The following is a 20,606-nucleotide window of genomic DNA, read 5'->3' as shown; positions in this document are numbered from 1 at the left end:
TGATGATGGTAGTTGTAGTAGTAATGATGATGGTAGTTGTAGTAGTAGTCGTAGTAGTAGTAGTAGTTGTAGTAGTAGTCGTAGTAGTAGTTGTAGTAGTAATGATGATGGTAGTTGTAGTAGTAATGATGATGGTAGTTGTAGTAGTAGTGATGATGGTAGTTGTAGTAGTAATGATGATGGTAGTTGTAGTAGTAATGATGATGGTAGTTGTAGTAGTAGTCATAGTAGTAGTAGTAGTTGTAGTAGTAATGATGATGGTAGTTGTAGTAGTAGTGATGATGGTAGTTGTAGTAGTAGTGATGATGGTAGTTGTAGTAGTAATGATGATGGTAGTTGTAGTAGTAATGATGATGGTAGTTGTAGTAGTAATGATGATGGTAGTTGTAGTAGTAGTCGTAGTAGTAGTAGTAGTTGTAGTAGTAATGATGATGGTAGTGGTAGTAGTAGTAGTAGTAGTAGTAGTAGTAGTAATGATGATGGTAGTAGTAGTAGTAGTGATGGTGGTAGTTGTAGTAGTAATGATGGTGGTAGTAGTAGTAATGATGATGGTAGTTGTAGTAGTAATGATGATGGTAGTTGTAGTAGTAATGATGATGGTAGTTGTAGTAGTAGTAATGATGATGGTAGTAGTAGTAGTAGTAATGATGATGGTAGTAGTAGTAGTAGTAATGATGATGGTAGTAGTAGTAGTAGTAATGATGATGGTAGTAGTAGTAGTAGTAGTAGTAGTAGTAGTAGTAGTAGTAGTAGTAGTAGTAGTTGTAGTAGTAATGATGATGGTAGTTGTAGTAGTAGTCATAGTAGTAGTAGTAGTTGTAGTAGTAATGATGATGGTAGTTGTAGTAGTAGTAGTAGTAGTAGTAGTAGTAGTAGTTGTAGTAGTAATGATGATGGTAGTTGTAGTAGTAGTCATAGTAGTAGTAGTAGTTGTAGTAGTAATTATGATGGTAGTAGTAGTAGTAGTAGTAGTAGTAGTAGTAGTAGTAGTAGTAGTAGTAGTAGTAGTAGTAGTAGTAGTAGTAGTAATGATGATGGTAGTAGTAGTAGTAGTAGTAGTAGTAATGATGATGGTAGTTGTAGTGGTAGTCATAGTAGTAGTAGTAGTAGTAGTAGTAGTAGTAATGATGGTGGTAGTTGTAGTAGTAATGATGATGGTAGTTGTAGTAGTAATGATGATGGTAGTTGTAGTAGTAATGATGATGGTAGTTGTAGTAGTAATGATGATGGTAGTTGTAGTAGTAATGATGATGGTAGTTGTAGTAGTAGTCGTAGTAGTAGTAGTAGTTGTAGTAGTAGTCGTAGTAGTTGTAGTAGTAATGATGATGGTAGTTGTAGTAGTAATGATGATGGTAGTTGTAGTAGTAATGATGATGGTAGTTGTAGTAGTAGTCATGGTAGTTGTAGTAGTAGTCATAGTAGTAGTAGTAGTAATGATGATGGTAGTAGTAGTAGTGATGGTGGTAGTTGTAGTAGTAATGATGATGGTAGTTGTAGTAGTAATGATGATGGTAGTAGTAGTAGTGATGGTGGTAGTTGTAGTAGTAATGATGATGGTAGTTGTAGTAGTAGTCATAGTAGTAGTAGTAGTTGTAGTAGTAATGATGATGGTAGTTGTAGTAGTAGTAATGATGATGGTAGTTGTAGTAATGATGATGGTAGTAGTAGTAGTAGTAGTAGTAGTTGTAGTAGTAATGATGATGGTAGTTGTAGTAGTAGTCATAGTAGTAGTAGTAGTTGTAATGATGATGGTAGTTGTAGTAGTAGTAGTAGTAGTAGTAGTAGTAGTAGTAGTAGTAGTTGTAGTAGTAATGATGATGGTAGTTGTAGTAGTAGTAGTAGTAGTAGTAGTAGTAGTAGTAATGATGATGATGGTAGTAGTAGTAGTAGTAGTAGTAGTAGTAGTAATGATGATGGTAGTAGTAGTAGTAGTAGTAGTAGTAATGATGATGGTAGTTGTAGTAGTAGTCATAGTAGTAGTAGTAGTAGTAGTAGTAGTAATGATGGTGGTAGTTGTAGTAGTAATGATGATGGTAGTTGTAGTAGTAATGATGATGGTAGTTGTAGTAGTAATGATGATGGTAGTTGTAGTAGTAATGATGATGGTAGTTGTAGTAGTAATGATGATGGTAGTTGTAGTAGTAATGATGATGGTAGTTGTAGTAGTAATGATGATGGTAGTTGTAGTAGTAATGATGATGGTAGTTGTAGTAGTAATGATGATGGTAGTTGTAGTAGTAGTCGTAGTAGAAGTAGTAGTTGTAGTAGTAGTCGTAGTAGTAGTAGTAGTTGTAGTAGTAATGATGATGGTAGTTGTAGTAGTAATGATGATGGTAGTTGTAGTAGTAGTGATGATGGTAGTTGTAGTAGTAATGATGATGGTAGTTGTAGTAGTAATGATGATGGTAGTTGTAGTAGTAGTCATAGTAGTAGTAGTAGTTGTAGTAGTAATGATGATGGTAGTTGTAGTAGTAGTGATGATGGTAGTTGTAGTAGTAATGATGATGGTAGTTGTAGTAGTAATGATGGTAGTTGTAGTAGTAATGATGATGGTAGTTGTAGTAGTAGTCGTAGTAGTAGTAGTAGTTGTAGTAGTAATGATGATGGTAGTGGTAGTAGTAGTAGTAGTAGTAGTAGTAATGATGATGGTAGTAGTAGTAGTGATGGTGGTAGTTGTAGTAGTAGTAGTAGTCGTAGTAGTAGTAGTAGTAGTAGTAGTAGTAATGATGATGGTAGTGGTAGTAGTAGTAGTAGTAGTAGTAGTAGTAGTAGTAGTAATGATGATGGTAGTAGTAGTAGTGATGGTGGTAGTTGTAGTAGTAATGATGATGGTAGTTGTAGTAGTAATGATGATGGTAGTTGTAGTAGTAATGATGATGGTAGTTGTAGTAGTAGTAGTAATGATGATGGTAGTAGTAGTAGTAGTAGTAGTAGTTGTAGTAGTAATGATGATGGTAGTTGTAGTAGTAGTCATAGTAGTAGTAGTAGTTGTAGTAGTAATGATGATGGTAGTTGTAGTAGTAGTAGTAATGATGATGGTAGTAGTAGTAGTAGTGATGGTGGTAGTTGTAGTAGTAATGATGATGGTAGTTGTAGTAGTAATGATGATGGTAGTTGTAGTAGTAATGATGATGGTAGTTGTAGTAGTAATGATGATGGTAGTTGTAGTAGTAATGATGATGGTAGTAGTAGTAGTAATGATGATGGTAGTAGTAGTAGTAGTAGTGATGGTGGTAGTTGTCGTAGTAATGATGATGGTAGTTGTAGTAGTAATGATGATGGCAGTTGTAGTAGTAATGATGATGGTAGTAGTAGTAGTAATGATGATGGTAGTTGTAGTAGTAGTCGTAGTAGTAGTAGTAGTTGTAGTAGTAATGATGATGGTAGTGGTAGTAGTAGTAGTAGTAGTAGTAGTAGTAGTAATGATGATGGTAGTTGTAGTAGTAGTCGTAGTAGTAGTAGTAATGATGGTGGTAGTTGTAGTAGTAGTAGTAGTAGTAGATGATGTGGTAGTTGTAGTAGTAATGATGATGGTAGTTGTAGTAGGAATGATGATGGTAGTTGTAGTTGTAGTAGTAGTAGTAGTAGTAGTAGTAGTAGTAGTAGTAGTAGTAGTGATGGTGGTAGTTGTAGTAGTAATGATGATGGTAGTAGTAGTAGTAGTAGTGATGATGGTAGTAGTAGTAGTAGTGATGGTGGTAGTTGTAGTAGTAATGATGATGGTAGTAGTTGTAGTAGTAATGATGATGGTAGTTGTAGTAGTAATGATGATGGTAGTTGTAGTACTGATGTAATGGTGAAGATGACAGTTATTTAGTTATAAGTTAGTTATAGATTCATTTTCCATGTTCAGCCTTTTATATTTATTACATTTCTAATATATTGTTGTTATTTTTGTATTTAATTTTGTATCATTATTTACTACCATTTTATATTATTATTTGTTATTGTTAATCATTTTATTACAATGTATATTGTATACAATGTTGCCTTGTTCATGCCAATAAAGCAGATTGAATTTGAGACACCAGTTTATAGTGTGGCGTTGCGTCGTGCCTGAAAACAACCTTAAGACGTTGGCCATATACCACAACCCCTCGTGTCTTTTTGCTTAATTATAAACTGGTTACAGTAGTTAGTGGTTAACCCCAGACGCTACACTATAAAATAATTCTGTCCGTCAACACATCCAGTATGTTCAGCGATGAAGACACAGACACCTCAAAACAGAGGAGGGGGAGGATTTTAAGAGAGCACCCATTAGGAGGAAAGAGACTGTTGGAGGAGGAGACTTACAAGCACACAGCCACCAGGCAGACGGCCGGGTTGGGGTTCCACGCCACGCTCTTCACAGCTCCGCCCACCTCCAGAGTCTTCATGCAGCGCCCTGTGTTGACCTCCCAGAAGCGCACCGTGAAATCGTCTGAGCCTGGAGGGAGAGAGAGGGTCAAAGGTCAGACTACAGGGTTAACATGGGGCCCTTAACAGCACTGTGTGTGTGTGATTGTGTGAGGGAATGTGTGTGTGAGGGAATGTGTATGCGAGCGTGCGTAAGTGTGTGTGCCTGTGTGCATGTGCTCATACATGCATCACAGTCACACTTACGCCAGTCAGTAAGATGGTCAGCTCAGCCCCAGCAGCAGCAGGTGTGGTCTCCGGACACCGCGCGTCATTGAGTTACCACAGCGTGAAAGTCTTAAAGGGGCTCATAAATAAACTGGGAAAGCTCTGAGCTAGCAGGCAGACTAACTGACTGTGCTGCTGCTCCAGTTTCAACTGTTCTGCCTTATTATTATTCGACCATGCTGGTCATTTATGAACATTTGAACATCTTGACCATGTTTTGTTATAATCTCCACCCGGCACAGCCAGAAGAGGACTGGCCACCCCACATAGCCTGGTTCCTCTCTAGGTTTCTTCCTAGGTTTTGGCCTTTCTAGGGAGTTTTTCCTAGCCACCGTGCTTCTACACCTGCATTGCTTGCTGTTTGGGGTTTTAGGCTGGGTTTCTGTACAGCACTTTGAGATATCAGCTGATGTACGAAGGGCTATATAAATAAATTTGATTTGATTTGATTTGACTAACCTCAATGAGAGGGGAGCAGAAACTAAATGGTGGTAGGACGGAGGAGAGTAGAGGAGGAGTGTAGAGGAGGAGGAGAGTAGAGGAGGAGGAGAGTAGAGGAGGAGGAGAGTAGAACAGAGAGGAGAGTAGAACAGAGGAGGAGAGTAGAGGAGGAGGAGAGTAGAGGAGGAGAGTAGAGGATGAGTAGAGTAGAGTAGAGGAGAGGAGGAGAGTAGAGGAGGAGAGTAGAGGAGGAGGAGAGTAGAGGAGGAGAGTAGAACAGAGGAGGAGAGTAGAGGATGAGTAGAGTAGAGTAGAGGAGGAGGAGAGTAGAGGAGGAGAGTAGAGTAGAGGAGTAGAGGAGGAGGATAGTAGAGGAGGAGGAGAAGAGAGGAGGAGAGGGAGTAGAGGAAGAGAGGGAGTAGAGGAGGAGGGGAGTAGAGGAGGAGGGGAGTAGAGGAAGAGAGGGAGTAGAGGAAGAGAGGGAGTAGAGGAAGAGAGGGAGTAGAGGAAGAGGGGAGTAGAGGAGGAGGGGAGTAGAGGAAGAGAGGGAGTAGAGGAAGAGAGGGAGTAGAGGAAGAGAGGGAGTAGAGGAGGAGGGTCGAGGAGGAGGGTAGAGGAGGATGAGGAGAGTAGAGTAGAGGAGAAGGGTAGAGTAGAGGAGGAGGGGAGTAGAGGAGGGGAGTAGAGGAGGGAAGTAGAGGAGGAGGAGGGGAGGAGGAGGGGAGTAGAGGAGGGGAGTAGAGTAGAGGAGGAGGGAAGTAGAGGAGGAGGAGGGGAGTAGAGGAGGGGAGTAGAGGAGGGGAGTAGAGGAGGAGGAGAGTAGAGGAGGAGGAGGAGAAGGGTAGAGTAGAGGAGAAGGGTAGAGTAGAGGAGAAGGGTAGAGTAGAGGAGAAGGGTAGAGTACAGGAGGAGGGGAGTAGAGGAGGAGGGAGAGTAGAGGAGGAGAGTAGAGCAGGAGGGAAGTAGAGGAGGAGGGAAGTAGAGGAGGAGGGAAGTAGAGGAGGAGGGAAGTAGAGGAGGGAAGTAAAGGAGGAGGAGGGGAGTAGGAGAGTAGAGGAGGAGGGGAGTAGAGGAGTAGGAGAGTAGAGGAGGAGGGGAGTAGAGGAGGAGGAGGAAGAGAGTAGAGGAGGAGGAGGGGAGTAGAGGAGGAGGAGGGGAGTAGAGGAGGGGAGTAGAGGAGGAGGAGAGTAGAGGAGGAGGGAGAGTAGCGGAGGAGAGTAGAGCAGGAGGGAAGTAGAGGAGGGGAGTAGAGGAGGAGGGAAGTAGAGGAGGAGGGAAATAGAGGAGGAGGGAAGTAGAGGAGGAGGGAAGTAAAGGAGGAAGAGGGGAGTAGGAGAGTAGAGGAGGAGGGGAGTAGAGGAGTAGGAGGAAGAGAGTAGAGGAGGAGGAGGGGAGTAGAGGAGGGGGAGGAGGAGAGTAGAGGAGAGGAGGGAAGTAGAGGAGGGAAGTAGAGGAGGGGAGTAGAGCAGGAGGGAGGTAGAGCAGGAGGGAAGTAGAGCAGGAGGGAAGTAGAGCAGGAGGGAAGTAGAGCAGGAGGGAAGTAGAGCAGGAGGGGAGTAGAGCAGGAGGGGAGTAGAGCAGGAGGGGAGTAGAGCAGGAGGGGAGTAGAGCAGGAGGGGAGTAGAGCAGGAGGGGAGTAGAGCAGGAGGGAAGTAGAGCAGGAGGGGAGTAGAGCAGGAGGGAAGTAGAGCAGGAGGGAAGTAGAGCAGGAGGGGAGTAGAGCAGGAGGGGAGTAGAGCAGGAGGGAAGTAGAGGAGGAGGAGAGTAGAGAGGAGGAGGAGGGGGTAGAGGAGGGGAGTAGAGGAGGAGGAGAGTAGAGGAGGAGGAGGGGGTAGAGGAGGGGAGTAGAGGAGGAGGAGAGTAGATGAGGAGGGAAGTAGAGGAGGAGGGGAGTAGAGGAGGGGAGTGGAGGAGGGGAGTAGAGGAGGAGGAGAGTAGAGGAGGAGGAGAGTAGAGGAGGGGAGTAGAGGGGGGGAGAGTAGAGGAGGGGGAGAGTAGAGGAGGGGGAGAGTAGAGGAGGGGGAGAGTAGAGGAGGGGGAGAGTAGAGGGGGAGAGTAGAGGGGGAGAGTAGAGGAGGGGAGTAGAGGAGGGGAGTAAAGGAGGAGGGAAGTAGAGGAGGGGAGTAAGAGGAAGGGAGTAAGAGGAGGGGACTAAGAGGAGGGGAGTGGGTCTGGTTGGTGTCACTACTAGACAGGGTTAGTTGATGGGGAGGCTGTGTTGATGAATAATATTGTGATATACAGTAACAGTGGGAAAGAGCAGATAAAACCTAAAGGTAATGTAGCTTATCTTTATCTCTTAAAAAATAGAATATACACCTCTTCACTACATTATCAATACCATGCGTTAAAAGTTATCTGTGTGAGTGTGTATAATACACATCATAAGTAGCCAGACATGACGGGTCGGGACAGATTTCCTGGCCAGCCTACTGCTCATCAGCTGAGTGAAAACAGACGCTCTCTCTGCCTCTCCAACTGTCGGTCACAATGTGAGCATCCCCAAATGGCACCCTATTCCCTATATAGTGAACTAGTTTGGACCATAGGGCCTCGTGGGACACAGCCAATGACACATCACGGGCCTCTCTGCACACACTAACTCACTAATGCTTTCTGGGAGTGCATGCAGTATCACAGACTACTGCCAAAGGATCATTTGCATTTGACAGGCTTCTTCTCTGCCACTATACCTCTACGGGCTCTGTCTACATGTGCCTCCGTCTACACGTGCCTCCGTCTACACGTGCCTCCGTCTACACGTGCCTCCGTCTACACGTGCCTCCGCCTACACGTGCCTCCGCCTACACGTGCCTCCGTCTACACGTGCCTCCGTCTACACGTGCCTCCGTCTACACGTGCCTCCGTCTACACGTGCCTCCGTCTACATGTTATGGACATGGAGAGGTTGTATTTCTAGTAACCTCCTGTATTGGTCTGATTTTGCAGTGTGGTTTGCCATCACAGCTCTATTAGGAGCCATGGCTCAGTGAGATTTCTCAACCTTTCTTTTGGACAATACTTTGGCATGAAAGAACTTTAGCGTCCGTGTCTCTTCCCTTTCCTGTTGAGGTTGGTTTGAGAAAGAAACATTCAGGTCCTAATCAGAACCCCAGGAGCCAATCGCTCCTTACTGCTGGCACACAATACGGACACCTGGGAACTCAGACTCTACGCAAACCAACCACCTTTGATAACACCACCACCGACGCTCAACCGCTCCAACGTCAGAGTGAAATAGTTTTATTTTAACTTCTATACCGGAATACGCTCCATAAATGCAAGGAAAACACGGAGGGAAAAACAGATCCTGGACAGAGGGTGAAATGTAATAACTCAAAAACCATAATCCATTTGAAGTACTGAGCTCTCTGGCAGAAACAGATATAGAACTTGAGGGACAGGCCCGACCCGACCGGGAGGTTGTATCCAGGGCTGCTGGTGGTTTAGAGACAGAGAGAAAGAGTGAGAGTCACATTGAGAGTGAGAGAACCCCGTCCGTCAGGCAGCACAGGCGTTGGAAAGGAATCACTAGTGTATGAGGAGAGGTCTAGAGCCGTGAAACCGCTAAGAAGTCACAACTATGCTGTTCCTTTTCTACTGAGGGACTTCCTTCATTCATTCATTCATTCATTCATTCAACCTCAATGGTTTACTCTGAAACACACCCAGGAGTGTGCTTACTCGCCTACTTGAGAATACGACAAGCAGAATATTTTTATGACAATCTGACATAAATACAAGGCTGTGTCACTGGACAGGATGAGAACATTTAGCAAATGTAGAGAATAAAACTAAAACGGATGCGTGGTTTGTAACCTCAGAGCACAGTTCAAGGCTCAGTTGTCGAGGGCAAACCACAATGTAAGTCAACAGATGGGAGCAGCGCTATTGGTCAGCACGATCAACTGAGGCTCCAGGGGGAGGTACTTTAATGGACTGGGGACTTTCTAGGACACCTTGGATTGAAAGCCCAGGTCGTAACAGCATTACACTCCTCTCCTCTTTCTAGGACACGTTGGTTTGAAAGCCCAGGTCGTAACAGCATTACACTCCTCTCCTCTTTCTAGGACACCTTGGATTGAAAGCCCAGGTCGTAACAGCATTACACTCCTCTCCTCTTTCTAGGACACCTTGGATTGAAAGCCCAGGTCGTAACAGCATTACACTCCTCTCCTCTTTCTAGGACACCTTGGTTTGAAAGCCCAGGTCGTAACAGCATTACACTCCTCTCCTCTTTCTAGGACACCTTGGTTTGAAAGCCCAGGTCGTAACAGCATTACACTCCTCTCCTCTTTCTAGGACACGTTGGTTTGAAAGCCCAGGTCGTAACAGCAATACACTCCTCTCCTCTTTCTAGGACACGTTGGTTTGAAAGCCCAGGTCGTAACAGCATTACACTCCTCTCCTCTTTCTAGGACACCTTGGTTTGAAAGCCCAGGTCGTAACAGCATTACACTCCTCTCCTCTTTCTAGGACACCTTGGTTTGAAAGCCCAGGTCGTAACAGCATTACACTCCTCTCCTCTTTCTAGGACACCTTGGTTTGAAAGCCCAGGTCGTAACAGCATTACACTCCTCTCCTCTTTCTAGGACACCTTGGATTGAAAGCCCAGGTCATAACAGCATTACACTCCTCTCCTCTTTCCTGGACACCTTGGATTGAAAGCCCAGGTCGTAACAGCATTACACTCCTCTCCTCTTTCTAGGACACCTTGGTTTGAAAGCCCAGGTCGTAACAGCATTACACTCCTCTCCTCTTTCTAGGACACCTTGGTTTGAAAGCCCAGGTCGTAACAGCATTACACTCCTCTCCTTTTTCTAGGACACCTTGGTTTGAAAGCCCAGGTCGTAACAGCATTACACTCCTCTCCTCTTTCTAGGACACCTTGGATTGAAAGCCCAGGTCGTAACAGCATTACACTCCTCTCCTCTTTCTAGGACACCTTGGTTTGAAAGCCCAGGTCGTAACAGCATTACACTCCTCTCCTCTTTCTAGGACACGTTGGTTTGAAAGCCCAGGTCGTAACAGCATTACACTCCTCTCCTCTTTCTAGGACACCTTGGTTTGAAAGCCCAGGTCGTAACAGCATTACACTCCTCTCCTCTTTCTAGGACACGTTGGTTTGAAAGCCCAGGTTGTAACAGCATTACACTCCTCTCCTCTTTCTAGGACACCTTGGTTTGAAAGCCCAGGTCATAACAGCATTACACTCCTCTCCTCTTTCTAGGACACCTTGGTTTGAAAGCCCAGGTCGTAACAGCATTACACTCCTCTCCTCTTTCTAGGACACGTTGGTTTGAAAGCCCAGGTCGTAACAGCATTACACTCCTCTCCTCTTTCTAGGACACCTTGGTTTGAAAGCCCAGGTCATAACAGCATTACACTCCTCTCCTCTTTCTAGGACACCTTGGTTTGAAAGCCCAGGTCGTAACAGCATTACACTCCTCTCCTCTTTCTAGCGCCAAACAAAAACAGACCTGCGATTCAATATCCAAATGATGATTGCAGGTTTTGGCCTAAGTATGAACCCTGTAATGGCAGTAGTAGAAGTGGAACACAACACAATGGTGACCATCTGTGTGAGCACCAAATGACACAGCCAACCAGCTGTCACAAAAACATGTCCCTCAGTTAATGGTAGGTAGCCTCTTGGTAGTGTTGTTGCTCTCTGGTTTACAGGGCTGTGTTCTTCCTGTTGTGGAACGAGCGAGACAAAGAAAGAAAGAGAAAAATAAATAAGAGAGCGCGAGAACGAGAGAGAGCGAACGAGATAGAGAGAACGAGAGAGAGAGAGAGCGAGAACGAGAGAGCGAGAGGGAGCAAGAGAGAGAACGAGAAAGAGCGAGAACGAGAGCGAGCGAGAGCGAGCGAGAACGAGCGAGAGCGAGCGAGAACGAGAGAGAGCGAGCGAGAACGAGCGAGAGCGAGCGAGAACGAGCGAGCGAGAACGAGAGAGAGCGAGAACGAGAGAGAGCGAGAACGAGAGAGAGCGAGAACGAGAAAGAGAGAGCGAGAACGAGAGAGCGAGAACGAGAGAGCGAGAACGAGAGAGCGAGAACGAGAGAGCGAGAACGAGAGAGCGAGATTGAGAGAATGAGAGAGAGAACGAGAGAGAGAACGAGAGAGAGAACGAGAAAGAGAGAATGAGAGAGAGAACGAGAAAGAGAGAGCGAGAACGAGATAGAGAGCGAGCGATCGCTAGAGAGAGCGCTAGAGAGAGAGAGAGAGAAAGCAAAAACTAGAGAACAGCTAGTGGAGTTCACCTGTCTGTGATGTCCCAAGTCTGACCCAGTGGGCAACATCTATAAGATCCCTGTTCTGTACTTCCATAAAAAGAATTCCAATCCTGGCCGGCGTGTGGAGCAAAGAATTCCGTCCTTCCCAGTCCTCCCCACCAGGGAAGGGTTAAAGGTTCAGCCCTAGTCAGATTTCAGAGGGAACGCTGCCTGTCAGGGAGGCTGGAGCTGGAGGAGCTGCCACTGCACCACGCAAACTATTGTGGCCACATCATTAGTAGGGAATGTGGAGCCGGGAACACCAGAACCCAAGTTTGTTTACTGCTGGGAGTGTGGGTGTGAATATACCGTACACAGAGTCAAGCCCCAGGGCAACCCAGGATGCTCAGTACAATGTACTGCTTGTGTCCCAAATTGCACCCTATTCCCTACGTAGTGCACTACTTTTGACCAGAGCCCTATGGGTGCCATTGGGTGCCACAAAATGAAAAATAAGCAGCACTATCAAGGCTATGAAACTAATTCCAGTCCTGAGAGAATGCTCTGAGTAGGGTCGGTCATCATCATGTTTTACAGGTTTGGCCGTGCCCAGACAGACAGTCCTCTATCTAGAGACAGGGCGGGTCAAAGTCATTATTAAAAGTCACCACACACTGATATGGAATGAATTATCTGTGAACCCTAACACAATAGGAAAGCAAAGTGAGGGTGGTAGGGGGCGGCGGCTGCAATTCCTAGGAGGTTGTCAACTGCCATTTTTACTGTGGGAAAGAGGGCTTTACGACTGGTTGAATATATTTTACTGCAAGATAAAAGAGTGGCACTGACTGTAGTGATTTTGCATATGGGCCTTAATGAAATCCTTAGTTATGGACAACTTAATAGATATTGACACTAAATCGCTGCCTCGCAGCCTCGCTCACTCATTCCCTCCTTCCTTCCTTCTTCTCCTCTATCTTTCTGTGACTCGCCCACGTCACCTCCTTCCCTTTCCAAGGGCCTGTTACAGCTGTGAACGGAAAATGAATCAAATCAGGTGTAACGGCCAACATTTTGGAATTCTATCAGAAGGCTATTGACCCGCCTTTCGGTGTTTAAATGAAACTACACATCATACAGTATGAATAACAGGACAGTATGTCTCCATGGCTTGGGGAAGAGGATTCACATATTCTGTCGTCGAAGAGTAAGGCCAGGGAACAAAGACTACTTAAAAAAGTTATTGATTGTTATTAAAAGTTATCAAAATTGACGTGACCATTTTACGTGATATATTTTTTGGCGCACAAATGATAAATCCCCTGTGCTCTTTTCATAGTGTACAGTATCTAGAATACTAGAAATAATTCAACCTATTCAGACTACGATAGGCCTTAGTCCTGGTACGGAATAAAGACTTTCCCAGACATACAGTAATACCGCATGCCTGTGGAAAGACACAGCCACCTTAGTTTTATATGAGCAAGGCCTTTACTTCATATCTGACAGTGTGCCCCAGGCCCAGACCATATTAAACTGATGGAAACTATACAACACTGAGTGAGCAATCCACAGACGCTCCTTCCTTAACCTCACCTCCATCTTATTCAATTCACTTCCATGTATATCAAGTTACCGCTTTCAATGGTACATCATTTTCCTGGTAAGAATCTTCAGTCAATGCGATGTGCATAATTACATTGCTTCGGTTTTGCCTGCTACCCTTCATCACAGAAATCCAAACCACAAGGGATGATTTTCTACATAGCACCAACATTAACAACCTAAGTAAAGTCGTAGCCTATTGTTCTCTGCCTGACTGTGGCTGTAGAGAAAAGACAGGCAGCCAGAAGCTATAAAAGACACAAAGACAATTTGCGTCTTGGATGGATGAAGGGAAAGGAGACACACTAGGAGATCTGTGATTGATTTATCATCCTAGACGTGTTCCAGTAAGTATGGCCGCCGAGCTGCAGAGCCTAAATGCATCTGTGCTCATCTCCTGGTCTGTAAACCCTGGATTCTTTCCAGCCTCTCTGATCCAGACAGGCCCAGTACGGGTCACCTGTCTTACGCTACACATCTCAGCACTGCCTGGAGAACAATGACATCATTGCTCAAGTTTTGGGGGATGATGTAAGCAGTCAGTTAGCTACTGACTCAGAAAGAGCAAGACAGTTAGCTACTGACTCAAACAGGCAAAATGAAGAAAAGGTGTGCCAGGGAGACAGTTAGCTACTGACTCAAACAGGCAAAATGAAGAAAAGGTGTGCCAGGGAGAGTTAGCTACTGACTCAAACAGGCAAAATGAAGAAAAGGTGTGCCAGGGAGACAGTTAGCTACTGACTCAAACAGGCAAAATGAAGAAAAGGTGTGCCAGGGAGACAGTTAGCTACTGACTCAAACAGGCAAAATGAAGAAAAGGAGTGCCAGGGAGACAGTTAGCTACTGACTCAAACAGGCAAAATGAAGAAAAGGTGTGCCAGGGAGACAGTTAGCAACAGACTCAAACAGGCAAAATGAAGAAAAGGTGTGCCAGGGAGACAGTTAGCTACTGACTCAAACAGGCAAAATGAAGAAAAGGAGTGCCAGGGAGACAGTTAGCTACTGACTCAAACAGGCAAAATGAAGAAAAGGTGTGCCAGGGAGACAGTTAGCTACTGACTCAAACAGGCAAAATGAAGAAAAGGTGTGCCAGGGAGAGTTAGCTACTGACTCAAACAGGCAAAATGAAGAAAAGGTGTGCCAGGGAGAGTTAGCTACTGACTCAAACAGGCAAAATGAAGAAAAGGTGTGCCAGGGAGAGTTAGCTACTGACTCAAACAGGCAAAATGAAGAAAAGGTGTGCCAGGGAGACAGTTAGCTACTGACTCAAACAGGCAAAATGAAGAAAAGGTGTGCCAGGGAGACAGTTAGCTACTGACTCAAACAGGCAAAATGAAGAAAAGGTGTGCCAGGGAGAGTTAGCTACTGACTCAAACAGGCAAAATGAAGAAAAGGTGTGCCAGGGAGACAGTTAGCTACTGACTCAAACAGGCAAAATGAAGAAAAGGTGTGCCAGGGAGACAGTTAGCTACTGACTCAAACAGGCAAAATGAAGAAAAGGTGTGCCAGGGAGACAGTTAGCAACAGACTCAAACAGGCAAAATGAAGAAAAGGTGTGCCAGGGAGACAGTTAGCTACTGACTCAAACAGGCAAAATGAAGAAAAGGAGTGCCAGGGAGACAGTTAGCTACTGACTCAAACAGGCAAAATGAAGAAAAGGTGTGCCAGGGAGACAGTTAGCTACTGACTCAAACAGGCAAAATGAAGAAAAGGTGTGCCAGGGAGAGTTAGCTACTGACTCAAACAGGCAAAATGAAGAAAAGGTGTGCCAGGGAGAGTTAGCTACTGACTCAAACAGGCAAAATGAAGAAAAGGTGTGCCAGGGAGAGTTAGCTACTGACTCAAACAGGCAAAATGAAGAAAAGGTGTGCCAGGGAGAGTTAGCTACTGACTCAAACAGGCAAAATGAAGAAAAGGTGTGCCAGGGAGACAGTTAGCTACTGACTCAAACAGGCAAAATGAAGAAAAGGTGTGCCAGGGAGACAGTTAGCTACTGACTCAAACAGGCAAAATGAAGAAAAGGTGTGCCAGGGAGAGTTAGCTACTGACTCAAACAGGCAAAATGAAGAAAAGGTGTGCCAGGGAGAGTTAGCTACTGACTCAAACAGGCAAAATGAAGAAAAGGTGTGCCAGGGAGAGTTAGCTACTGACTCAAACAGGCAAAATGAAGAAAAGGTGTGCCAGGGAGAGTTAGCTACTGACTCAAACAGGCAAAATGAAGAAAAGGTGTGCCAGGGAGACAGTTAGCTACTGACTCAAACAGGCAAAATGAAGAAAAGGAGTGCCAGGGAGACAGTTAGCTACTGACTCAAACAGGCAAAATGAAGAAAAGGTGTGCCAGGGAGAGTTAGCTACTGACTCAAACAGGCAAAATGAAGAAAAGGTGTGCCAGGGAGACAGTTAGCAACAGACTCAAAGAGGCAAAATGAAGAAAAGGTGTGCCAGGGAGAGTTAGCTACTGACTCAAACAGGCAAAATGAAGAAAAGGTGTGCCAGGGAGACAGTTAGCTCCTGACTCAAACAGGCAAAATGAAGAAAAGGAGTGCCAGGGAGACAGTTAGCTCCTGACTGAGAAAATTGCCAACTGAAGAGCAAGCCAAACAGAGTCAGAGACGTTACTACATCACATTGATGAATAGTGAGTTAACACATACCTGAGACCAGCCACTGGCCGGTGGGAGACGCACTGATGCAGCGCACCAAACTGGTGTGGCCACGGTACACCTTTTGAGAGGACACATCATTAAGGTCATGATTGGTGCCCACCATGAGGTACATTTCCAATCAAATATCACACACAGAAATTCAGATTCAGTGGCTGACCTACCAGAGACATAGTGGTGGGGAAGGGCTGCAGGTCCTTGGGTTTGGGCAGCTTGGGGATCAGATCTTCTGGATTCACATTCACCTGTGGAGACGAATTGAGATGAATAGAGTTGAGTCACGAGTGGAGAATCCCCTAATTGATCTGACAATATAGAGGTCCTTCTAAATGAGCCACATAGCTTCACTTATGAGTATCTTCAAAACAAATATTTACAGAATGCACACCAACAAAGTCCCTCTATTACAAAAATGATTCCGACAACTGGTTAACTATGAACTATTTAGCTAGACATTCAGACGGGGTCTCTAGTCTCACCCTCATCTTGCGCTGGCGGGGACACAGGTAAAGGTCAAGGCAGCGTTCGAAGCGCTCGTGGATGAAACGGGAGAAGGCGGGCACGGCCCTCAGACAGGAGTGTTTCTGGGGGAGGAACGGGAGCTTCCTGTCTTCTGCATCCTGCTGCTCCCACACCAGTCTCTGACAGGGGGAGGAAGAACCAATGGTTAGCCTAACTGTATACTGATGACTGGTCTGTGTACTGGTTAATGATTGGTCTGTATACTAATGACTGGTCTGTGTACTGGTTAATGATTGGTCTGTATACTAATGACTGGCTGATAAATTATGAATGATTGGTCTTTCTACTGTAGCTAATGAGGGATTAACAAAATGTTTCAGTTGATCTATGCTACTATGCCTACAGTATATAGTGCAAGCCCATTTACTATAGACAAAGTTATGGTATTTCAAGAGTGGCACTTATGTATGATGTACACTACCATTCAAAAGTTTGGGGTCACTTAGAAATGTCCTTGTTTTTGAAAGAAAAGCTCATTCTGTCCATTAAAATAACATAAAATTGATCAGAAACACAATGTAGACTTTGTTAATGTTGTAAATGACTATAATAGTGGGAAACGGCTGATTTTTAATGGAATATCTACATAGGCATTCAGAGGCCCATTATCAGCAACCATCACTCCTGTGTTCCAATGGCACGTTGTGTTAGCTAATCCAAGTTTGACATTTTAAAAGGCTAATTGATCATTAGAAAACTCTTTTACAATTATGTTAGCACATCTGAAAACTATTGTCCTGATTAAAGAAACAATAAAACTGGCCTTCTTTAGTTGAGTATCTGTGAGTTTGATTACAGGCTCAAAATGGCCAGAAACAAATATTTCTTCTGAAACTCATCAATCTTTTCTTGTTCTGAGAAATGAAGGCTATTCCATGCGAGAAATTGCCAAGAAACTGAAGATCTCGTACAATGCTGTGTACTACTCCCTTCACAGAACAGCGCAAACTGGCTCTAACCAGAATAGAAAGAGGAGTGGGAGGCCCCGGTGCACATCTGAGCAAGAGGACAAGTACATTAGAATGTCTAGTTTGAGAAACAGACGCCTCACAAGTCCTTCTTTTGCCCATCTTAATCTTTTATTTTTATTGGCCAGTTTGAGATATGGCTTTTTCTTTGCAACTCTGCCTAGAAGGCCAGCATCCCGGAGTGGCCTCTTCACTGTTCACGTTGAGACTGGTGTTTTGAGGGTACTATTTCATGAAGCTGCCAGTTGCGGACTTGTGAGGAGTCTGTTTCTCAAACTAGACACCAATTATTTTAATGGACAAAACATTTTTGCTTTTCTTTCAAAAACAAGGACATTTCTAAGTGACCCCAAACTTTTGAAAGGTAGTGTATATCAGAGTCATACAGCAAGTAACTGCATGTGTTTCACAATCAGTTAAAATCAATTGATCATGTCATTTCAGATACGTCAGGGTAGCCTCACGATACATCTCAATATTGGCCACCAATATTGGATATTTGAGTGATCTAATAAAAGTGAACTCTACCTGAAAATACCTGAGTGGTTTAGGTTCATTTCCCATGCTTTGTGGGCTCTGCCTGTCAAGCAGCAGAAGGGTACATTTGCCGACGTACTGTTTGCTGATAATGTTTACTTTACAAGCTACCGGTAGAAACTTTGTACAGTTGGCTAAACATAGTGATAAGTACACCTAATGTACTTGATCTACAACCAACGTAGGCATACCTAGCGTTATTAGCTAACATTATCCCATTTCAACATTGTTTTTAACAGTATTTAATCATGATTGCCACTGACAGACATGATAGGATACATTGACTGATGGACCACTTCAAATTGGCTAACTAGCTAATAACAGATCATATCATGGCTAGCTGATATGCTAACTTTCAGGGGATAAACTAGATGGCTTGATTTGCTTGCCATCTATAGTGGTGACAACAGTAGTCCGACAGACAACTTTACCAGGACGAGTACTTGCCGTTGTCAAGCTCTTTCCAAAAGCCTAATCTCTGATGAAGCAAGCTAAATGACACTATCTAGCTACATGTTAATAGCAAGCTAATTCCAAATGGACAGGCTACCCTAAAGTATCTGAAAATACATGATCAATTGATGTTTACTGATCATGAAAAGCATGCAGTTGCTTGCTGTATAACTCTGATAGAGCTAAATGTGGAATAATCTGAAATGTGTAGTTATGACTGATTTTCAAGAAGTGATGATATTAAAACCAAATAGTTGTGATATCTATTGACCCCTCCCTTGAAAAGGGCAGATATTTGTTAATTCGAACACTCTGCACCGTATTGTGCCGTTTTATTGATCACGACTACCATACTATTACAAACACTATGAACATCATGTTATTCACATGAATTAAGCATTTACCTCTTCCTCTGTGAGCAGGTACTCAGGCGGAGGGTTGTAGGACTCCTCGTGTCCGGGCAGCCTCATCTTGGGGGCGGGGACGTGCATCTTGTGGCGCCCCAGTATGGCGTTGGGGTCCTCCTTGGCCCACAGGTCATAGTACTGAGGGGTGGTCTCTTTGGGTTTACGGGGCTTGATCCAACCCATCTTTATGGCATGGACCAGCTTCGAAACCTGGGAGAGAGAGAGGACAACAGTAGCGGTGAAACGTAAGTGTGTGTGTGTGTGTGTGTGTGTGTGTGTGTGTGTTTGCGTAAACACGTCTAAAACGAACGTACAAAAATTCAATCACACAGTTTTAAAATGGGGGAGAATGTGCTCTGCTTCGTAAAATATAAAAGACTAACTTGATTAATGAGTGGAATAAAATCAAACCGACATTAATAGAAAGTATTGCTGGGCTAATAAAGCTACGGTTTCTATATTTTTATTGTTGAGGGTTTGGGAGGGGTGGGTCTCTAAGCCTCCAATTTCAGAACCCCCATTATAACACAATTTCACCTCCACTTCCACTATGCAGGGATCATTACATTGTAACACGTGTGAGCAGTTTGGATTCAAACTGGTGGTAACGCCTGCTATATATTTATTGTAAATATATATTAGCAGCATAAAACATGAAGCTTTTGAGTAAGCAGAGAGAAACAGAGAGAACGAGAGGAAAATAGAGAGTTTGAGAGGTAGACAGAGATGGTGTGTAAGAAAGAAAGATACCTACCTTCTCCTTCTCTATGAGTGAGGGGATGAAGCTGCGTTTGTCCTGGGGCCTGTTGGTCACCGGATGGATCATGACCTCGTTGGTGAAGAAGTCCACGGACGGCTAAAAGATAAACACAGCATTTATCAGCGAGAAAAAGAGATCGTTTATTGGTAGCGTACACAGTCGGCAGATGTTATCGCAGGTGCAGCAAAACACTTATGTTATTTAGCGCCAACAGTGCAGTAATACCTAGCAATACAAAACAAGACACACAATAATAAATAAAAAAATTACAAATATATATCAGAATGAGCTAAATACATTTGGGACACAGCCTGAAGTAAACAAAGTCAGCTAGGATTGAAGACAGACCCTTCTGAAACAAACGTCTGGGAAGCCCTAGATTAATAGACAGCCCAATTACTGTGGACTGGAATCATTGGACCACCAAAATCCAAGGCAGGTAGCTGATGACGACATCAGAGTTAGCCTGGTATTTTCTTATTTTACAGTCCTGGTGTTAAAAGTTTAAAAACACTTGTTTTTGCCCCTGACAAATGAGTTTATATGCCTCTGTAATAACTCTGGCATTAACAAGACTCCATGATAGCCATGACGCCATCTAGATTCTAGACACTACAGCAGTGGCTTCTCAATTCAACACTATTCATTTAAAACCTCTCCCGCAAACCCTGTTAACTGTAGCACAGGAGAACTCGCTCCTCTCCAGACGTGGGTTCAACTACTATATGAAATCTGGCAAATACTTTGAGCGTTTGCTCCAGTCTGCCTGCAGTGCCAGTTGGCCGGGTTTGCAATTGTTGGACATTTCTACTGGTTCCATTGCAACATGCAACTCAATCAAATCACAGCTAAAGAATCTGAAATGATTTCCGATTGTATTTGAACCCAGGTCTGCTTTCGGCTGACTTGCTCTAAGTGACGAGGAGTGGAGTGCAGACGAGGTTTGGGTTATGTGGAGAACATAAGTGGATGGGCTAATGAACTGAGGTCTAGTTTGCTCTAATGGCTGCTATGCTTTAGCCATTATCTGCTCAGTCATTTAACAAAACAGAGCTGCCAGCCGTCAACACAGTCAAACCTGGGTCGTACTCACTAGGCACAAAAAATCTAAATAAAAATGGACTGAAACAGAGAAGGAGTAGCAGAGTTGGTCCAATAAGAAACACTTGTTTTTCTTATTTTGTTGCAAAGCGTGTTGCTACGTTTGGCCCTAATGAATAGGACCCCGATACAGGCAGTGAGAGAGCAGTCATAAAGGTCTTTACCTCGTACTCGTTGAAGTTGACGTCGCCAAATTGACCCTTCTGGAGGCGGTGCACCAGGTCCACCTGCTCGTCTGTCAGACGAATGTCTGAGGCTGTCGTCTTGTCATGAACCGTACGCCTGGTGGAGGGGAGATGGAGGGA

The 20,606-nt window shown here is 44.2% G+C and overlaps 1 protein-coding gene across 1 annotated transcript in view; it reads right to left on the bottom strand.

The window, feature by feature from the left end:
- Positions 1-4,181: 4,181 nt before the first annotated feature.
- The window catches only part of LOC139398814 (ribosome biogenesis protein bop1-like), a 36,342-nt gene continuing 19,917 nt past the window's right edge, over positions 4,182-20,606 (bottom strand). The window contains exons 3-9 of the mRNA XM_071144593.1: positions 20,466-20,583; positions 19,195-19,296; positions 18,438-18,650; positions 16,033-16,194; positions 15,718-15,798; positions 15,545-15,614; positions 4,182-4,429 (exon numbers count right to left, since the gene is read on the bottom strand). Of these exons, the coding sequence (XP_071000694.1) occupies positions 4,293-4,429; positions 15,545-15,614; positions 15,718-15,798; positions 16,033-16,194; positions 18,438-18,650; positions 19,195-19,296; positions 20,466-20,583 (883 nt within the window). The 3' untranslated portion in view covers positions 4,182-4,292. The remainder of the gene's footprint in view (positions 4,430-15,544; positions 15,615-15,717; positions 15,799-16,032; positions 16,195-18,437; positions 18,651-19,194; positions 19,297-20,465; positions 20,584-20,606) is intronic.

This window comes from Oncorhynchus clarkii, unplaced genomic scaffold (genome assembly GCF_045791955.1).
Source record: "Oncorhynchus clarkii lewisi isolate Uvic-CL-2024 unplaced genomic scaffold, UVic_Ocla_1.0 unplaced_contig_9521_pilon_pilon, whole genome shotgun sequence".
NCBI lineage: Eukaryota > Metazoa > Chordata > Actinopteri > Salmoniformes > Salmonidae > Oncorhynchus > Oncorhynchus clarkii.
Note: the sequence above shows the minus strand (reverse complement) of the source record. Positions and strands in the feature narration are given on the sequence as shown.